General features: G+C 40.4%; 3 protein-coding genes across 6 annotated transcripts in view; 1 reads left to right on the top strand and 2 right to left on the bottom strand.

The window, feature by feature from the left end:
* The window catches only part of map7d1b (MAP7 domain containing 1b), a 37118-nt gene extending 33924 nt beyond the window's left edge, over nt 1-3194 (bottom strand). For 2 of the 3 annotated variants that reach the window (XM_084563795.1, XM_084563794.1), the window contains exon 1: nt 2808-3194. In XM_084563795.1, the coding sequence (XP_084419921.1) occupies nt 2808-2874 (67 nt within the window). In that variant the 5' untranslated portion in view covers nt 2875-3194. The remainder of the gene's footprint in view (nt 1-2807) is intronic. The other variant, XM_084563796.1, reaches the window with a different exon arrangement.
* Nucleotides 3195-8729: 5535 nt separating this feature from the next.
* stpg1 (sperm-tail PG-rich repeat containing 1) lies at nt 8730-11522 on the bottom strand (the record flags this gene model as incomplete). The annotated part of the gene is made up of 8 exons (XM_084562862.1): nt 11469-11522; nt 11254-11375; nt 11060-11161; nt 10109-10279; nt 9919-10027; nt 9671-9839; nt 9389-9579; nt 8730-8803 (listed from the first exon to the last, which is right to left on the bottom strand). The coding sequence occupies exons 1-8, from the start codon at nt 11497-11499 to the stop codon at nt 8730-8732; spliced, it is 969 nt and encodes a 322-aa protein (XP_084418988.1). The 5' UTR covers nt 11500-11522.
* Nucleotides 11523-11611: 89 nt separating this feature from the next.
* On the top strand, nt 11612-15286 carry meaf6 (MYST/Esa1-associated factor 6). Of its 2 annotated transcripts, XM_084562863.1 has the most exons (7): nt 11617-11806; nt 12635-12750; nt 12862-12949; nt 13046-13091; nt 13179-13371; nt 14514-14547; nt 14693-15286. In XM_084562863.1, exons 1-7 carry the CDS (start codon nt 11717-11719, stop codon nt 14705-14707), a joined length of 582 nt encoding a protein of 193 aa, XP_084418989.1. In that variant the 5' UTR covers nt 11617-11716; the 3' UTR covers nt 14708-15286. The 2 variants fall into 2 exon arrangements, with proteins under 2 accessions (XP_084418990.1, XP_084418989.1); XM_084562864.1 differs by lacking the exons at nt 14514-14547; nt 14693-15286 and adding an exon at nt 13980-14507 and having other exon boundaries at nt 11612-11806.
* Nucleotides 15287-20409: the final 5123 nt, after the last annotated feature.

Genomic DNA, 20409 nt, shown 5'->3' on the forward strand with positions numbered 1-20409 from the left:
CGTATAATATAGTACTAAATGTCCATTGTTTCTCAAGAAAAGACTAGGAATGTTAGCATAAGCACTTGTCTGTAACTAGGTTTTAATTAAAATGAGACAAAGTGAACACATGCTCCTAATGTCTGTGATCACTTCCCCCACACTATCTCTAAAATAGTCCCAGATGTGCGTAGAAGACGTGTAGGTGCTGCTACCTTGCTAACTCAAGTCTGTAAAATGTGATGTGACAGCTCCTTTTATGACCAACCTGCGCCTCATACCGTTCCCTAAAAGGATTATGCTGCGAACAGGATTATTAATATCAATGACCCATTCAAGTGTTCTGCTTTTCTGAATGCGGGGTATGAAGGGAAACATGACTAATCTGCGCCTGAGCTCTAAGGAAGCTGCATCTTTCTCCTCCACGCTCAATGAACGGAGCGTTTCCTTAACTTTCCCGGCCTGATTTATGGCATCTGGTCACCGGGATCGCTGACGTGGAGAGCAGAGGGGGAGCAGAGAGCTGCTTCTCCTCCTTCCTTCCTTCTCCAAGGATCCGCTGGAGCCACAACAACACGACTGAACCTCGACTCCCCGTCCAGTTTCCTCAGAGTCATTCTAGCCGATCCCGTCCACGCCCTTCCCTCCCACCAGCGTGTACAAGCATTCGAGCCCCCAGGACGCGAACGAGACACAGTTGGCAGAGCTGTGAGAACTTGAGATGAGAGGGGCTTTGTCTGTGCTTTACTGAATACAAAACTATTAGAGCTTGAGAATTTAATTTATCTAAGTTTTTATTTACAACCTGGAAACATCAGTCCAAGGTTACGTCTGCTCTGTAATTGTATGACTAATGTCTAAAGCGAGGAAGGTTTCTAGGCCAAAATCTCGATTTCCAGGCTGGCTGTGATGTTGAAAGTGTTCCAAGAACATAACGTCAGCATGACTGGGGCAGCTCACGGGGCCAAAGGGAGTCCACGTCTCATGATTACTTCCACAGAGGAGCATTTAGCTCCAAACAGAGACGCTGACTGCAGGGCAGCAAGGCTGAAAAAGTCAACATGATGGCGCTGCAGATATCAAGGAAGAGACGTTTGAATCTAGGTGTGAAGGGGTGACATTACACAGTTTGAACTCCTTTAAAAAAAAGTTAACTGTCTCAGCAAAGGAAGCAGGGGCCACTCCTATTGTGAGCTGCAAACAGAGAGTCTTTGAACATGTCATGTCTTGGAGAGGCCTGGTTAGACTCCAGCTCTCCCTGAGAGAGTAAGAAAGGAAGCTGCTAGCTGTGTTTCCTGTCCTCAAAGTATAATGCATCGACTGAAGCCCCAGCAGGCACAAAAACAGGCTCTGATAAAGTGGCGTAACGTCGCTGGTTTAGTGGAGGACTGAGAGAAGAGGAGGTCAGGAGGGGCCTGCGGGGTGGTGCGTGTTCGGGATTTGGACAGTCTACAAGCATTAGGGGCTAAGCCAAAGGTCTGCCAACCTCAGACCTGAGTAAATCACTTTGATATGGGATTATGATCCCCCCCTCGCAGCCATACACGCTCACCGGGCTTTTATAAACAAACTAGCTGTCTTTTCTCTCTGCCTTTGTGCAGGAACGAGACTCGCAGCGCTCAGAAAGAAGTCAGAGAGAAAGAATGTTTCTGTTTATCTAACGCCCCTGCCTTTTTTCGGCGTCTAGCATTCCCGATAACGTCAGACCGTGCTGGTCTGCCCCGCTGCGTGCTGGAGCTCTGGGTGGAAGGCCTGCAACCAAAACATGCTTTGTTTTTCATCTTAGATAACCTCCAGAACAATACGAGCCTGTTGAGTAGCTAAAGAAATGCTCAAGAGGTTGCATTTCTAGAAGGAAAAGACGCATTTCAAGTGGCATGAAAAACACACGCAATAACTAATTTGATATGAAGAGGGACCTGAAAGGAGACATTTCAATGAGATGAGGTGATGCTAGACACCTACAGTACACATGCAGTGGGCAGCACAACAGCTTGCCTTTGCGGTGATAGAAAGCTGCAGCAGACGTTGCTCCCTCCATCCAATGCTCTCCACGTCAAGTGAAAACAGGGGGGAGGGCTGCCATCGAACAGAAAGTCACCTTCTACCAGACGGCCGATGGTCAATGGAGGTGAGCGGCATCGCGAGGGTGGCGTTTTTATCCTCTAATGTGGATGTATTTGGTATTTTATGAAACAGACGATATATGAAAACACTGGAAGAGTCATTAAAAACACTTCACCGGGTTTCTTGAGACACAATCAAATAATAAAAAAAAATAAATCAACAGCTCCAGGATCAGCAAAGCAAGTTCATTTCTTGAATTATTAATACAAATACAAGGATTTCATTGACGTTTTGTGGCGACCGCATGAGAAAGCTCTGCAGCAGCCAAAGTGCTCTTGAGCAAGACGCTGAACCTTGGTGTTTTTATTTTTTTGGATGTTTTTCCTGCAGGGATGCTGTCTGATCTGTGTGCATTCACCTGCACCGGCTGTCTGAATTCATATGTGGGCCATTTTCTACCCAGTGCACCAACTGGTACTGGAGCCTCCACAGCTCAGTGCAGCATTACCAGGATCTGTGCCTGTTGTTGTGGGCGCACAAACATCCCATTATTAACATTTTAGTGGCAGAAATCTGATTGGCTGCAGCTATTTTATCAGTTCATCCGGCCATAAACCATGTATTCAAGCTATAATTATGGAAATGAAAAGATTTTAAAGGATGAAATATGACATGAAAATAATTATTGATGAGAATTCACATATGCAGCAGCGTTACTGATGACCTAAATCTGTTTTGTCTGATGACAGTGAGATACTCACTCTTGTCTGTTAGTGTCAGCTTCTCCTCGAAATTATGTCCAAGGTCTTTATAATCCATCGTTTCCATTCAGTCCCTTTCCAGTTGCTGTCATTCCTCAGAGGCGCCCAAGTACAGGAGATGAAACTCCCGGTACAGATCACCCCCCCAAACACGCCCTTTGTAAATCCAACCGGAATAGGAGAGGAAAAAAGTGGACAAAAATATTGTGGAAATCTTTAAATATAAAAAAAAATAAAAGCGTCCGACTGGAGGCAGCGGCAGGTTTATAAAAATGTTAAATTATATTAAAATGTCGTCAGTGTCTTTTAAGATAAGAGGCTCGGTTCAATCCAGCAGTGTCTGCGGGTCCTTACTGGAAAACCTACAGTGTGAGAATAAAAAAAAGAGAAAAGCTTCAGCGAGTCGAGTTAAGCTGCACAGAAAAAGAGGAGGACACTTCCGGTTAGACTTTTCTAAATAAAACATATCAACGTCAAATAAATCTTTACACGTCGTTTATGTCTTAGCCCTTTTCTTTGAGCAACACTTAATTTGCAAACAGAAGGTCTGTGCATTATAGCTTTAAGCATCAGAAAAAGTTGGCAAAAGTGCCTTATTGTAACTCTTTTATTTACCAAACAATACCTTTAAGAAGTATCTAGAAATCAACTTTAAATGTGTTGCCACTGATTTTCAGAGAAAGTAACTGACAAGTCATGATATGCTATAACTTTAAATATCTAATAACACAGATCTTAATATAGTTAAATTAAAATAGGCATCCGTTTCATAGCTGAAATAAAACAGTAATAAATCACAGCTTTGCAGTCGACTCAAACTGAATTCTGAGCTTCTATAATTTTCTACAAAAAGTCTGAAATAAAATGTCTCATTGCAGTAGATAATATGCTATCAAACAAGTGTCTTGCATTCATTGCATTAGATTTAGCCTGAATATGAGCTGCAGACAAGGAAGGTGGGGTTCAAACATCATTAAAGCACTTGAAATCTAAACTATTTTGTGACATGTACATAATAAAATCAGCAATAGCTGTCAGGGACACAACCAAGATCTTTCAGGAGCTAACAAGGATGCACAATCCTAATCAGAAAATTACATAATGTCAAATTAGTTATACTTTTTCATGATATTTCAATCATCATATTACATTAATTTACAAAAATACATTAAATACATGTTTAATTTTAAGGTGCTAATACGGTTTTTGCTTTATTTTAATCCAGAAAGAAAAACCTGTATTTTATTCTGAAGGCACAGTTGCTTTATTTCCGGTGTTAGCTTCTCCCTCTGGCTAGCTTGATGTCGCGGATCGCAGCGAAAAACCGCATGCCGGACAACCGGACTGTACCAACTGCTTCCCAAGGGGAGAAAAAAAGATTCGTCAACAAACTAGCGAAATAATCAATCCACAAAGGCCATGTTTAAGAATTTTGACAACACGTTTTTCACGACGATGCCTTTATTGTCGGTTTTACCCACAGAAACAGGACGTTATCGCCTGTTGAACCGCTGGACCCCCGAATGGTTTGATCCATCAGATGATTTCAAGCAGCTGAAAACAGCCTGCAGGAAGGACAGTTGTCACAACAGCCAGTATTTCACAGCATTTAAACACTCGTTAATTAACCGTTTCTAATATCAAACCGTATTATTTGCTTCATAGATAAATTTTAAACGATATATCAGCTGAAATTACTCCCATAGCAGCAACGCTAATAAGAGGGGAACGAAAATATACCAAAAAAAGTTGCCTATAAATGTCAAAACTAACCACAGAAAAGTAAAATATTGCAGCCAACGGTTGCACACTTGATCTTCATCTTCCTCTACTGCAGAGATGAGCAGCTGATTAACAATTAATGTGACCTTGCAGAGGAGGACAGTCTCCCAGGATTTAAAAAATTAAAATTAAAATAAAAAAGCCTTTAATGGGCGCAGTTTGATCCTGGAGACACATACATTATAATAACTGGGGAAAAGCTTTTGGAAATCTACTGGTACATTTCTACTTCATCTTTCACATGGAGAGGAGGAAACATGTGGCTTCTGTCGTCATTCATTTTTTAAAAGAGGCCATTTATGAATAGTCTGATCAGAATCACACCCATTTGGCTCTTTTGTTTTGGTCGTTTGGATTAGAAATTCATATTAATCACGGATTAGGTCATTTCCATGTTTTAATGAAAGTTGCAGGAATTATATGATAGATGGATGTGAGCAAGAATAAATCTGAAATACACTCACGGGTCTTTTCATTAGGTACACTAATGAAAACAAATGCATTCTGATATAATATTGCTGCACTAAATCTTCCTTCATGACAGTTAAAATGTTTATTTTATATTGAAACTGCGTCAGAAAGGTAGTAATTCAACTGGATTTCATCTTGGAGGATGTAGTTTGTGGTGCGTTTTTCTGTTATTTACTAAAATGTGGTTATCTAAATAACACAAACATGTGTTAGCCCCACACAATCCTATTTAACAGTGCTACAAACCACAGCCTCTAAAATGATCTATTGCAGAACTGCTATATTAGAATGCGTTTGTTTTCACTGGTGTACCTAATGAACTGGCAACTTATATATGCTACAATGATGTCAGATGTACACTAAAATGTTAAGTGTACACCAGCATTACCAGAGAGATAAAATATGCATGACCCACTTAGACAGTAAGGACTTCAGAGGGCTTAAAAGACTTGTTTTGTGGCTGATGCTAGAGACCTCTAAACATCCAGATCATTAGCTATGGTTAGCTTCCTTCTCTCCTGTTCCACTAAAGCCTTCTCAAAAGGCTAATCTGCAGCTCCCCTTAAACAAGGCCCGTGGAGGCTAACGATGTGACGTGATCTACTGAAAGTCTGCTAATCAATCCTGTGGCTGCTCTGCGACGCACAGAAGGGGGAAGAGAAGCAGCTGCATTAGGGCTAATGAATGGGGTTGGATGTGAAATATTGGTCTCTATGAGGGAGTGGACGGCTCGGCTGTCGAGTCTCTGCAAACAAATGTTGATGCCATAATGGGTTTGGGAAATGCAAAGTCAGGAAATGCAGCAAGGGGCCGCTCTTTAAACCTCACATAAACCTTTTATTGCTGCATATTCTTTCAATTTATCCTTAAAATTATCCTTTTATAAATGGAGTTGTTTTTCCAGAAAATTCTACTACAGTGGGTCATGTGTGTGTAGACGGTTGGGGTGAATGAATTTTCAAGGATAATATCTCAGAAGAAATAGATGAGCTAGATTATTAAACGTGCATCAGTAAAGGGACTCTTTGTTGAACTTGTGATGGTATTCATACACACAAACAGCTACGCTTCCCCAGCTAGAAGTCAATAAGCGCGCTGATTTAATAAAGACATGTTAGCCTGGTCGAGAATAATAGATTGGACTGATGAAAACATAAAGTTGGACTAATTTTATGGCCTAAGTGTAAACTGAGACCAGAAGTGCCAGAAACTGCAGTTCCTCAAATGGCCACTTGAAGGTGGCTTTAAAAGTGAGTCAAATGATCAACACTTGTTTAAATTTTATGTAGACTTAAAGTCATGCATTTATAATTTTTATAAAGTCAGTCTTTTAAACAACATAAACTGAACTTTATAACAGTCATCTCGTATGATTTAGTGCAGGACTGTCATATTAGAACGCATGAATTTTAACTGGTGTACCAAATAAACTGGCTAGTAAGTGTATGTACATGAATAAGGCAGGTTGGTTGTGTTGAATTGCTCCTAAAGCAAACATCCTACTCTCTCAGATTTTCTTAGAGGAACTACATGTCCATACTCGCCTGCACCTTACTGAGACATGGGGAGGTTCAGAGAGCCTGTCGGAGGCATGTCTTTAACTGCCCCTCCTGCACACGACCACAAAAGCAAAAAAAAGTCTAACCCAAAAAGCCAGCAGTTACACTTAAAACACTCGTCTGGAGCCTCCCTGCACGTTAGACCAGAGATGGGGGGAGCGTTTCTGTCTGCAAAAAGCAGAGTTATAAAATGCGTCTCTCATTGTGAAACCACCTCGTACACAATGGTTTGGTTTTACAGGGTGAGCACACATATTTGGAAAGAGCACTGCTTAAGTCAGAGTCTGAATATAACTACAGCTGCTGCAGTGTGGGAGTGAAGCATGTCTGCAGTTGGTCATCAGCTGCAGAGCTGGGAGAAAAAAATAAAAAATCTCCGACTGATCTCCTTGCGAGCAGATGACGCTGAGGTTTAGAGAGGATCTGTCTTTGCAGATGGAAAAGAAAAAAAGAAAAAACCCCATGAGGTTTCCTTCACAACGCTTTGGCAACATGTTGTTTATTTTTTTCATCAGTCATTTCCAGAGTGCATATTTCTCTGCATTAAATTAAATTTCCACATCAACAGCTGTATCTGGTGAACACGAAACGCCACGTCAATGTTAGGAGCTGCTTTCCTGACTGAAAACGTTGGGGGATAAAAATAGTTGGATGAGACGACTGATATCAATCTATGTAGAAAGTACAGCTAGACGGAGGTTATCTTAGCTTAGCATCAAGACTGGAAGCAGAGGGAATCTCTTAATCTCACTAAGTAACCCACAGGACCAAAAGGCCTTCCTTTTTAAAGATAAAATAAACTAGATGTCATGTGGTAATTAGTTTACTTTGGAGTTGCTGGATTTTATTAGAATCAGAGCCAGGCTAATGTTTCCACTTGTTAACAGTCTTAATGCCATGCTAAGCTAACTGGCTTCTGTCTGTAGCTTCACAGAAAAGTCATCTGCATCAACAAATCTGCATGAAAAAGCACATTTCCCCAAACTGTTCAACCGTTGCTTTAAAGCTGCAATAAAAAATGTTTTGGCCACTTGGGGGCAGTAGAAACAATATGCAATTGTGTCATTATCATAAGTCTCAAGAGGTTACAGAACAAATTATTATATTCACTTTATTTTAGCTCAGTTTTAGTCTCCACCACCCCCTGAACAAAACATCTGGCTCTTCAGCTGCTCCACAATCTTCACCATCAGATTGTTTTCCAGCACAACCAGAGATGCAGAGACCAGATGACGCAAATAAAATACCAACATTTGTAATTAAGGGGAAATGATTGTAAATTTAAAATCAGAGCCAAAGAAATTTAGCTTTAACATTCGTGAATCACAGTGAGTGGTTGAAAGCCTTTGTTGAGGTTCATTGTACGTTTAGGGCAACAAACTTCGATTGTGCAAAACGTACTACACATCCCAGTAGATTTAAACCACAACATTTAGACTTCTACTAATATTCTGTAGTTTTGCCACAGAGCAGAAGTTAAACCTCTGTAAAGCTGCAGATTCAGATGATAATCTCTGCACGTTCACTTCACTTCACACTGTCATCTAACAGACTGTTGTTATGTTAAATATTGATTATAATTTAAAGGTCAGATATGAAGGTACAAAGCCAACATATCCTGCATTCCAACACGTGATAAAGGAATTGACTGATGCGTCTGTTTGTCTTTTAAACAGGAGCCCTGCCTCATGCCCAGTCAGTCACATTGCTCACATACACAGTCACACTCCACCCCTCCGTCGGCCCTCCAGCACTTGGCAGGGTGGTGTCATCTCAAGCTCTCAGCTGTTACTGTGGCGCAGCACTGACTGGACCGGCAGCTGCTGGGGACTGCACCAACACCTAGCGCTAGTGTATCATCCCCACATTAGAGCATCGGGGGAATCTGGGTGAGGATAAAACGCATGGCCTTTCAAGTATTTTGGCATTAAATTACATCCACACAGATGATAAATACTGATTGTGATTCGTTTTTTGAAACATTCAAACTGTGTCATGAACGCAAATAGCGACTAAATGCTTGCACACATTTAATTTTTATAGTGCTTCCTCTTAAAATACTAAAGCGACAGTTCATTTGAGTTAAATGCGCCTGTTGTAGCTGAAACCTTCACACAGGGATCCAGACTCTGGAGTTGTTGTAAAAGAAGGACTGCTTTGACAGAACCTGTGGATTATAGAAACCTGGAAGGAGAGAGACAAAGGTTTACACAATGCTTTCAATATTGTACAACCTGAGTAATGTTAAGAGTTAATTAATAATGTATGTGAAACCCTGAGATGCTCCTGTTGCTCTCTGACTGCATGGATTTAAACTTAAGGTCTTCCCTGTTTTAATGTGTCACAACCTTTACACATTCAGCTGCAAATAAAATATTTTATAGGGTAGCTAAAGCTCAAATGGGATGGTTCAGTACAGACTGATATACGATGCAGTAACTTTACTTTGATTGAACATGAGTCAAACTAAATGGACCATAATTATCAAAATGAGAAAACTAAATTATTCAAAAGCGTCCAAACCAATAAATAACAATCTCTTCCCGGCGTAAATACATTCATAAACAACTAAATTTGAAATATGTTTCTTGAAAATCTGTAATAACACACAAAGAATAAAACTTGCTAATTCTTCTAATAAATGAAAATGACTATTAATGTTTAGATAAATCTAACCTAATCCTAATTTACTTATATAAAGATGCAACTTTAAATCTTGAAACTTTTGGACACTGTAAATAATGCATTTTTGTTTCTGTGAGTCGTTACCTGGTCCTACAATCGTATCAGCAGCAGAGTTTTGGAAACGTCTTTCAGTCCTGGACGCAAATGCAGCAGACGGCACCGGACGCTTGGGCGGCTGGTCAAGATTCCCGATGTCGTACTGACCGGGGCCTGGCAGAGGAGGGTCCTTCGGAACAATCAGAGGAGGTGCTGCTATCGCCAAATAAAATCGCCTCCTTCAAACACAGTTGACCATTTTAGACATTTTAAAAATAAATACCTGGTTTAAAACACACTCAAAGCTTTAAATATTGGACGTTTACTCACGGCAGGGTGGTCTTCTTTACCGGGGTGGGTGCCTGATGCGGACTATAAGCTCCGGGGCCCGGTACACAGTTGTCCATCGGAATAGGGATTCTTTGAGTTTTCGATTTGAAGGGTGACAAGACGGCCTTGGAGCTGTGCTGGATGAAGTCGTCTCTCACCTCATAGTGGCCTTTAAGAAGTTTACAATGTAATATTAAAACAGGGGTGAAGTCAAACATGAAACTAGAAACAGAGAGCGGCTGCTTTACCTGGCGATGGCACGTTTTTGTTCAGACAAATGGAGCTTCGTGTAGTTTTTGAGAGGAAAGACGACGTACCGACCACCGAGGAGAGTCTCGCGCTACACGGACAACTTATCTGTACAGACACACAGAATGCACAGCCGAGAACCAAGGGGATACGCTCCTCAAATCAACCCTGAATATTCTGAATACATACATCGTATTGATTAGGAGCTGGAGTTTTATGTTTGGGACCATCCATCTGCACAGCTACTGGCAGCCTGAACACCCTGGAGACTCCTGTGTTGAAGTCATGCTTGTTTATGAAGGTGCTCTGGAGGTTGTATGTATTCGGTCCAGGGGTGCTTCTCTGATGCTTCGTGGTAATCTGGTAGAGAGAGAGACATTTTAAAAAGCAGCAGGAATTAGAAATTGTATTAAAAAAAACATAATAAGAATCATCAAAATAGAGCATCTAAAGTGTAGCTAAGAATTGAGGACATATTGGAGAGTTTTTTTAGATCAGGATTCTGGCATTTACGTGGACTAAAATGCAGACTTGCTGCCTAATAAATCCCACCCACTGTCAGGTGGCATGATAACAAGATAGCTGGTGGCTGATTTGTCCCCAAAATTAAACAATTAACAAATAAATTAGAGCAAAATTAAATATATTTAAGCCTAAGTCAAAGTCGTCACTGTTTTGTATATATTTTTTGCCAAATTCCCACGCTACTGTGACAAGGTAACTTCCCATACGTGGGACCAATAAACATGTCTTATGTCTTATGTCAAAATAAATCTATAGATAAAATAAAGATTTAATGTTGAAAATATGTGTTTGCCACTTTCATTTTAAGTTCAGTTGCATTTAAAACCAAAATAATAATTAAAGATGCACAACGTTGAAATGTTTATTTGCAAATAGAGTATGTTTGCATAGTTGGCGAGCTAACAGTGCTGTAAAATAACATGAACCAGAGTTTTATGCATAGACGTGTGGGCAACTAGATTTATAGTTTAAATAATTATGCGTAAAATCAATTAATAGCTGCAAAAACGGACAATAAGCCTTTTAAATGTTTGTAATATTTGAGCTCTTCCACATTGTCTGCCATGATCAAGGCCTATTTTATTGTTTTTGTTTGGGTGTAAATGTCCATCTTACATTGGGTGGTACAAAGCCTGAGGTGCCTTTCTTTGAGAATGAAGGACTGTTGACTTCAGCGCTGGAGATACAGCCATAGCTGCCTGGTCCTGGATTTTCATTCTGAAATAAAAAAAAACAATCACTGCAAGTGTTGTTTATGCACTGATTTAGTTTTTAATTTACAGTCACGTCTGCACAGTTAAACTCCATACCAGACAAATTTGTGAAGGAAACCTCTTAGCTTGTGATGAAAAGCCCTTCTTCTCCAAGTTTGTTATCACCACTCTTTGGTATTTTGTTGGTATTGATGAAACTGTATAAGCTGGATTCTTATCTGTTATAACATTTAAACATATAAATATTATGTCACATTTAAATAAATAAATAAATAAATAAAATTTAAATCACATTTCATCTTCAGACTCACTTGTATTAAATCCTCGGTACACGTTGGTCATGGTTTCCACTCAGAAAGTTAAATCTGAAGCAATTTGGTTGGAGCTGTTGCTATGGTGACGTGAAAACAGAGCGTGTGATTCGTACAATCGCGAGACTTCAGCGCCATCTGTCGGCTGGGGTGAGGTGAGATCTCGTCGTGTGTGCGCCTGAATCGGGCGCTTCGTCGGAGCAACCGCCCGCCCGCCTCTGTTTTGTTTCTAGATAGCTCGATCCATCATGGCGATGCACGCGAAGGCGACTCCGCCGCAGATCCCGGACACCCGCCGGGAGCTCGCTGAGCTGGTGAAGAGGAAACAAGAACTCGCTGTAAGTTACCGCAAGCCCGTGTAAAAATGGAAGCGGCATTTGGCGTTGGGACTTTTTGAAAGTGTAGCTAACGCTGCTATTCGAGGCCTTTGCTGAGTGCTAAGCTAATGGTAGCTAACAGTGGCTAGCGCTCCCTGTGGACTGCAACGAGTAGAGAGCGCAACTTTATTAGCTGGCGTCTTGCTGCCCTACAGGGTATATAGTGGAAATATTTCAGTTCTGTATCCACAATTTCAAATATATATATTATATGAATGCACGACTTTTACATGCCTGTTTTTGTTGTTGTGGCGCCGTTGGCCAAATATGCTAGCTAGTTAGCATGGCTACATGTTAGCCGCCGCCCGGTTTGGCGGAGTTCTCGCGGTATGTTAGAGCCATGGCTGTATTGTGCTGTACAACCATAATAAATATGGTCAGACTAAGACGTTTTGGACAGCTTTATAACAGAAATTAGACACGATACTCTTAACTGTTTTGTTTGCAGGTGCGGGTAAATTGTCTTTGTGTGCATGCCGATACAAAAGTCTAATAAGAGTATGGCAAACTTGTTTATACAGTGTCTCATGCACAGTATTTAACTCCTTCTTGCATTGCAGTACTCTCGTTGCATGCAAGGGTTTCGCTTCTTTGTGCAAGTGCATTGTATATCTTGCATGTCCCCTCCAAACTTGTTGACCAAAGCCTGTCACAGTGTGATCAGGCATTTGTTAATATTATGTGAAGTCCACTGAAGGAAGCTTGATATTATTATATACGTGTGCAGACAGAATTGCAAGACAAGTGCAAACTTTTCACATCGATCCTTTTGATTCCCTCAAATCACAGGAGACGCTGGTGAACCTAGAAAGACAAATATATGCGTTTGAAGGAAGCTACCTAGAAGACACCCAGATGTATGGCAACATCATCAGAGGCTGGGACAGATACCTCACCAACCAAAAGTAAGCATCAAATGTGAGCGACGAGTGGAGATGTTAAGCGTTCAGAAATTTGTGAATCTGGAAAAAGGATTGATCAAAATGTTGTTTGTATCCGATTTGTAATTCTAACAGGAACTCCAACAGTAAGACCGACAGGAGGAATAGGAAATTCAAGGAAGCAGAGCGATTATTCAGCAAATCGTCTGTCACATCAGTTGCAGTAAGTCCCTCTCCTGTTGTTTTATTTTATATTTTAGTAGCTTTATAACTAAAATAACTACTCACACAACCGCTCTCTCTCTCTTTCGGATGGCAGGCAGTATGTGCACTCGGTGGGATACCAGATCACATGAATGAGAAGCGTGAGTTGAAACATTCCGACGTCTCCTCCTCCGTGGTTTGTTATCATTTCTGACCCTTAGTTTTAATTGTTGCTTGGATTTCTTCAGGTGAGGCGGGCAGCGGCACAGAAAGCGACACCTCGCCAGATCTTCAAAACCAAGAAAACGAGCCCAGCCAGGAGGACACGGAGGACGTGGACTCGACGCTGCAGGACCTAAAGCCCCAGAAGGCGGCCTCCTCCTCCTCTTCGGGCAGCCATCACGGGAGCCACAAGAAGAGGAAAAACAAAAACAGACACAGGTATGAAATCAACGTGTCAGACTTTAGTGGTTTAATGTGGTGTTTAATCTCATCCAAGTTTAGGATTACTGTGTTTACGTGCCCATGAGAAACCGGGCTGATGTAAAATCTGGTCAGGTATCCTGCTGCCATCTGAATGAGTGTATGTGTATGCAATCTATTCCTAAATTCCTAAATGTATGACCTTCTATTGTGTCCTCAAAGGATTAATAAATAATCAATAAGTCCAAAATAGCAAAAAAGAATCATGCAACATGACAGATATGTCTAATAAATCCATGTTTCCTTAATTGTAGGAGTCATAGTGGGCGAACAAATACAATGGCTCGTTAGTGGGAAATCTAGTTATTATGGACGCAATACTAAGAAGATCTAATGGAACTTAAATCAGCGATTTGTCCACCACGTGTCGACTTATATTTCTTGACTCAGGCTTCACTGTTTCTAACCACATACACAGCGGGATTTCGACCTAACTCGCTGTGATGAAGCCGTGCGATCACTCTCTAAAGTCTGGACTCAGTGTTATTTACTCGTAGGGCTTTAGGCTCAGGTTGGTGAACTAACAAGCTGCTGCTCTCTTCCTTCCCCTAATGCTGCTCCCCCAGTCCTTCTGCCATGTTTGATTATGACTTTGAGTAAGTCTGAATTTTACTTCCTGTGGAGTTTACATCCTGCCTGCTCTAAACCTCATCCTGAACTTCTTTTTTTCCTGCTCTCTGCTTCTATTGACCTAGAGTTTTGAGTTGAAGCTTGCTTGTTTTTCTCTCATACTGCATGTCCAACAATTCATTCTTTAATTGTTTTTTAATGCACATCGGCATCCAGCACTCTTAGATTTTCTTGCTTGTTAAAGGGTTGTCTTCATACTTTTCTACCTCAAATTAATTTTTCAATTGTGTTTCACCAGTTCCAGCAATGAGCAAAAACATTGCTGGCTGCTTGTCGGGTGATGAGTTGGCTCGAAAATTTGTGGATTCAAAAAAAAGAACAAACACACGGCCATTTAGAGTTCTTGTTATGGGCTTGTTTTTTTAGGCTTCTTCATGGTACAGTAGTGGCACTGCTTTCCACCATAATTCCCATCACAACTGGGTTTGTATAATCTGTTCTAATCAAGTGTAACTTTGTTTTTCTTGCAGATTTGACATGAAGGTTAACAAGAAACCGAGAGCTGTAAGTTCATTTATTTTTCTCTTGTTTTGAGTTGTACATCAGTGATATTTTGCCCATTAGTTTCCTGAGTAAACAATCTTTGTCTTTTGTCTGACAGACAGCCTAAAACTTTCTTTCTCATCCTTTGTTCTTTGTCCTCCTGCAGGATTATTCAACTTAAAGACACCTGGAAACCCTGGACGCACATGAGGATGGTGAAACACAACATTTCTGGACTTTGTATGCCTTTTTTTCAGTCGTCATTTTTCAGCCTGTACTGTGTGTTTTGCTTGAAACATTCCCCTCGCCACCTACCTTTGGTCACGGTCGACATTTTTTTGACCCGCCAGTTAAAGTAGAAAAATGGTGTTGCATGTTACTTGGGCCCTAGAGGAGGCCCACCTCCAGTAACACACCATCTTTGTATAGTGTTTAAAAAAAAAAAAAAGGACTGTATTTATTTGTAGTTTTCATGTTTCCCATTGTAATAAAGTTTTTCATTTTAAGCGTCACATAGTTGTACAACCAAGTGAATGCCCCAGATTCTTTTATGACATTGTTTGTTTTGCAAAAAATAATAAAACAACGTTAACGTGAAAATCTTTTGGTTGTTTATTGAACCTCCGCTGTATTATGCTGTTACTGTCACTTACTGTGAATTTATAACTACTGCATGTCTGGATGGCTCTAATAATCACTCTGAATGTTTATTATTCCATTTGACAATCGCTGAGTTATTGGATGGAGTTCCCACACATGTAGTACATAAAAAGTCTTTTTTTTAAGTGTCAGTATCAGTGTTTATCTAAGTAGTGTTGCAAAAAGCCAGCACATTCTCTTCTGTCTGTTCTCAGTTTGTTTTAGGAAAAATATAAAGAGCACAATGTGATTGTAAACCAGCGCTGTCTGTTATATGTATTTTCATGGTTTTAAAGCAGGCAGAGAGTAAGTATGGTCTTGCTAGTTGCTGCATAGTTGACGTGCAGCATGCCGGTTTTACACTAGGTGGCGTCAGAATACATGGTTAGACTGTATGTTGGAACATTCATTCATTCATCTTCTGTAACCGCTTGTCCTGTGAAGGGTCGCAGGGGGGCTGGAGCCTATCCCAGCTGTCATCTGGCGAGAGGCGGGGTACACCCTGGACAGGTCGCCCGTCTATCACATGGCTAACAGAGAGACAGACATCCATTCACACTCACACCTACAGCCAATCCAGAATCACCAATGAACCTCACAAGCATGTCTTCGGGCAGTGGGAGGAAGCCGGAGTACCCGCAGAGAACCCACGCAGACACAGGGAGAACATGAAAACTCCATCCCCGAAACAATACTTATTTTAAAACAAGCACGAGTGTCACATTATCTCAGCATAAAGTAAATAGTACTGTATGTGAACAAAATGCAGTAGTTTTGAGGTAAAGCCAAACCTTGAAGGTGTTTGTGTTTTGCAATGTTGACAGCATTACCATATTCATTCATTCAATTTTATTTATATAGTGTCAATAACAATACAAATTGTCTCAAGATGCTTTACAAAATCTGGTCTGAAACCTCCAGAGCGAGCATGAAGGCAACGGTGGCAAGGAAAAACTCTGCCTAAGGCCGGCCGGGTAGAGACATTTTTCACAATACTATGTGAAGCAACACTCGAGGATCAAGACTGTATGACCATAAAGTTTCATTACGGTGTTTAGAGGCATATAATCCTATGATTTCATGGTAAAAACATATGGAAATGTGTCAATTACTTGGTTTGACCTCATCAGCAGTTACCAGAAAAAATCTGTTGATGCTATTGCTGCACAAGGGGGTCACACCAGATACTGAAAACAAGGGCAACTCACAGATACTGTATATACAAATGATTAATTTTCTTGAATAAATAAATGCAAAAGGATAACATTTCAGTTTCATGAAATGTAAATAGTAGCAAAAACCTGTCTGCAACTACTTAAGAAGGCACTCTCATTTGTCAAAATGGATATAGCTAGAGACAGCAGACAAAAAACTGCCATAGCTGAATCTACAGGCTCTAAAGGATATGTATACGAATTACACAAATTATAGCATTATATGCTAAGCTATCGATCAACTAACCTTCAGCTCTTTCCTTCGTCCCTTTATGGATGTTAAACATACATTTAAAGCTCCCCCTGTGCACTTAAAGACGTTTAAGAACTTGAGAGCAGCGACTGCTCTTTAGTCAAAACTGGCCTCAAAACTTTCCCCACACGGCAGGAGAGAGACAGACGAGGAAACAGAGCTGCTGACAAACACATATGATGGAGAGACTGACTGGGAAGAGTTCATTCCTGGAAAACATTCCTCGGTTTTACTCTGCTCCACCACCACTCCACCCCACAGTCGCATTTCATCTGCCGTGGATGACAAAACGACTGGTTTTACGGCTCTGTTTCTCGCAGTGCAGCTCTAGGCCACTGTCGGTTCAGCACTTTGTTCCAGACTGAAGCATCTCAACGTATGCAGGATTTATTGCCAAGAAATTTGCACAAGCTTTCAGATTTGTGATACCATTGACTAAATATTAAAAGTCTATGTGTGTCTCCTGGATTTTCTTTTATTGCCACCATGATGTTAACATTATTCGTTTCTAGAACTGTTGCATGTTTATTCGTTTGTTTTTTTTTAGCAGGCATGCGTGGTGCCCAGAGGATGAATACTAAAAGCTTTAGTGAGCCTTAACTGTTCATTAACACCACCATCAGGACAATTTGTTTTAAAACAGTTTGTATTTTAAGTCTGTGATTAATTACCTGCAAAATTAATGGCATTCCCATTTTTGTGTTAGCATGCTAACATTAGAAACTAAATGGGCTAACATAATCTATTAAATATTCTAACACTAACATTTGAACATTGGTTTACTAAACATGGTGTCTGCATTGTGACTCCGAGTTAGCATTACTGTTAGCATTAAACATTTTTTTAGCTATGTTAAAAAAGCCTCAGCTGTACTTTGTCTGTAGTGCTAATTACCAAATGTTAGCATAGTAACAAAAGAAACAAAGACTTAACAATATGTTTGCAAATTAGCAAAAGTTTACACTTTCAATTAGCCATGTTAGCTGCGTAACTCAGCCATTAGTGTCGGATGCTATGTTGGCTTGATAGCATTGTTTTTGCCTGTCTCAGATAATCTTTGTGTATAGAGCTAATTAGCATATGTTAGCTTGCTAACACAAGAAACTAAAACACTAAGTTATAAGTTAGCAATTTGTGTGCAAATCATAAGCATGTTCAGATTGTTATTGCTAGCATACTATCATTTAACTTTTGTTTAGCTGTGTTAGCTGTGTGCTGTTAGTTTGAGATGTACTTTCTGTATATATTACTAATTAGCATGCTAACATATAACATAAACAGGTCACAGGTGCTAGCCTTGTTTAGCTATGTTAGCAGCATGCCTTTGTATGGCAGTGTTTGGTGGTTTCCATAAACCTCAGGAGTATGTTATGTTAGCAAATGTTAACTTTCAGGGTTTTTTGCATTTAGCGCAAAGTTACAGAGCCTTACAGAACATCTAGCAAGGTTGTAAATAGTTAGAATAGTATGTGTTCGACCCATTTCATTATTTTATTGCTCAGCAGATGTTATGTTGAGTGGATGTTTCTCTAAGGCGTTAACGTAGTTTGTGATTCATGATTAATTACAGAGCGTTATGCCTTAGCTCATGTTCGGAGACATGGTGCACATTTTCCTCCCAGCAGTAATATTTTTTCTCTCACGTCTATTTGAGCCATACAGATAGTGTGGACTCTGCGGTTGGGACCAGATTACATTTCAGCCCATGACTCAACAACAAGTCACATCCCAAACTCTCAGCAACACTGACTACGCAATGCGATCTGGGTGGAAACTCACACACAGCAGAACACATTCCACATGTTCAACCTTGGGGTGCATGAGTAATGAGGCATGAATGTACGTTGTGTGTAGTTACACCATTTAACAGCAAGTCTTAGCTTCATTTCCTGTCACTTGAGGAAATTATCTGGAAAGAATTGACCAAGGCGAAGCTTTAATTCAGCTGCAGGAGGCCGAACAAGATTCCTGAAGTTGACCGTAAATGACTCAGTTATAAGGTGTTTTAATAGGAGATGCCATGCAGTCACATTTTTGAGTCCAAAATAGTGATTTAAAACAAGTGCTAGGCTATTGGCAGTTTAGCTAGAGTCCAAAATATGGCTTTCCTCCCAAACCTGAATTAATGATTCTTCTGAAATATAATGCATTAAATAACACTACAGTGCTGACCTCTGTTTTTTTTTTTCCATCTTTCCATCCAAAAAGTGTAGTTAAAGCTACCCTCAGATGCTGTTAAGAAACAGATAACGTACAAAGTTTGGGTGAATTCAGATTAACTGGAACAGCATAAGAAAACAGCGCTGCACTTAGGCACAGTAATATATATGTTAATTTTAATTTAAATCACAAAATCTGTCCCAATATAACTGAATTACCTATTTTAAATTAGGGGCAAATCAAATTTAACGGACCTCACATTTGTTCTCATGGAGATTTCTACTTGACCACAGCATTTATCTGATTTTTTCAGCATTTTAACTGACTGCTAAGACTTGCTGCTTGCTCCGTTTTCATAGATTGCTTGAAATACTTTCACAAGAAAATAATTTAATCAGATATTTATTGGGATTCATTATCCGCAATGAGTTAATTTGGATGCATTATTTCATGTGTGTAACTTCACAGCAGGGGATAATATTCACACCGTAGTTCAAGCCGCAACAGGGTAAATCCAGAGGAAACAGGTAATATATTTAACTGGCAAATACACTGCCTGGCAAAGAAAAAGTTCACACACTAATATTTTGTTGGACTGCCTTCAGCTTTGATTACAGCACACGTTCCCTGTGGAATTGTTTCGATACGCTTTTGCAGTGTCACCAGATTTATTTCCATCCAGTGTTGCATTCATTTTTCACCAAGATCTTGTATTGATGATGGGAGAGTCTGACCACTGCACAAAGCCTTCTCCAGCACATCCCAAAGATTCTCAATGGGGTTAAGGTCTGGACTCTGTGGTGGCCAATCCATGTGTGAAAATGATGTCTCATGCTCCCTGAACCACTCTTTCACAATTTGAGCCCCAAGAATCCTGTCATTGTCATCTTGGAATATGCCCGTGAACATCAGGGAAGAAAAAAATCCATTGATGGAATAACCTGGTCATTCAGTATATTCAGGTAGTCAGCTGACCTCATTCTTTGGGCAACATAATGTTGCTGAACCTAGACCTGAGCAACTGCAGCAACCCCAGATCATAGCACTGCCCCCACAGGCTTGTACAGTAGACACTAGGCATGATGGGTGCATCACTTCATCTGCCTCTCTTCTTACCCTGATGCGCCCATTACTCTGGAACAGGGTAAATCTGGACTCGCCAGACCACATGACCTTCTTCCATTGCTCCAGTGTCCAACCTTTATGCTCTCTAGCAAACTGAAGTCTAACCTTTTTTTTCAGGTTAGCCTCACTGACAGTTCTTAACCCAGCTTTAGTAGTTTCTTCAATCTCCTTAGATGTTTTCTCTGCTTGATACATGCCAATGATTTGACGCTTCTCAAACAGACTAACGTCTTTTCCACGACCACAGGATGTGTCTTTAGACATGGTTGTTTAAGAAATGAGAAGCTACTCATTGGATCAGTTGGGGTTAAATAACTTGGTGCCAGCTGAAAGATAATCACCCATGCAGTAATTATCCAATTGGAGGCTCCTACCTATTTGCTTAGTTAAGACCAGGTGGCGACTTTTTTTTTTTTTGGCCAGGCAGTGTACTTGAATATAAGAATCTGCTGATATTGCACACAGTCAAGGAGAAAAAATTTTTAGAAGCTG

The sequence above is a fragment of the Chelon labrosus genome, assembly GCF_963514085.1.
Source record: "Chelon labrosus genome assembly, chromosome: 16".
Classification (NCBI taxonomy): Eukaryota; Metazoa; Chordata; class Actinopteri; order Mugiliformes; family Mugilidae; genus Chelon; species Chelon labrosus.

Bases quoted from the DNA above. Each gene is read 5' to 3' on its own strand.
- meaf6 (XM_084562863.1), top strand. From the start codon at position 11,717: ATGGCGATGCACGCGAAGGCGACTCCGCCGCAGATCCCGGACACCCGC. The intron at 12,751-12,861 runs GTAAGCATCAAA...TAATTCTAACAG, and splicing joins AGATACCTCACCAACCAAAA to GAACTCCAACAGTAAGACCG. The intron at 13,372-14,513 runs GTATGAAATCAA...TTTTTCTTGCAG, and splicing joins AAAAACAAAAACAGACACAG to ATTTGACATGAAGGTTAACA.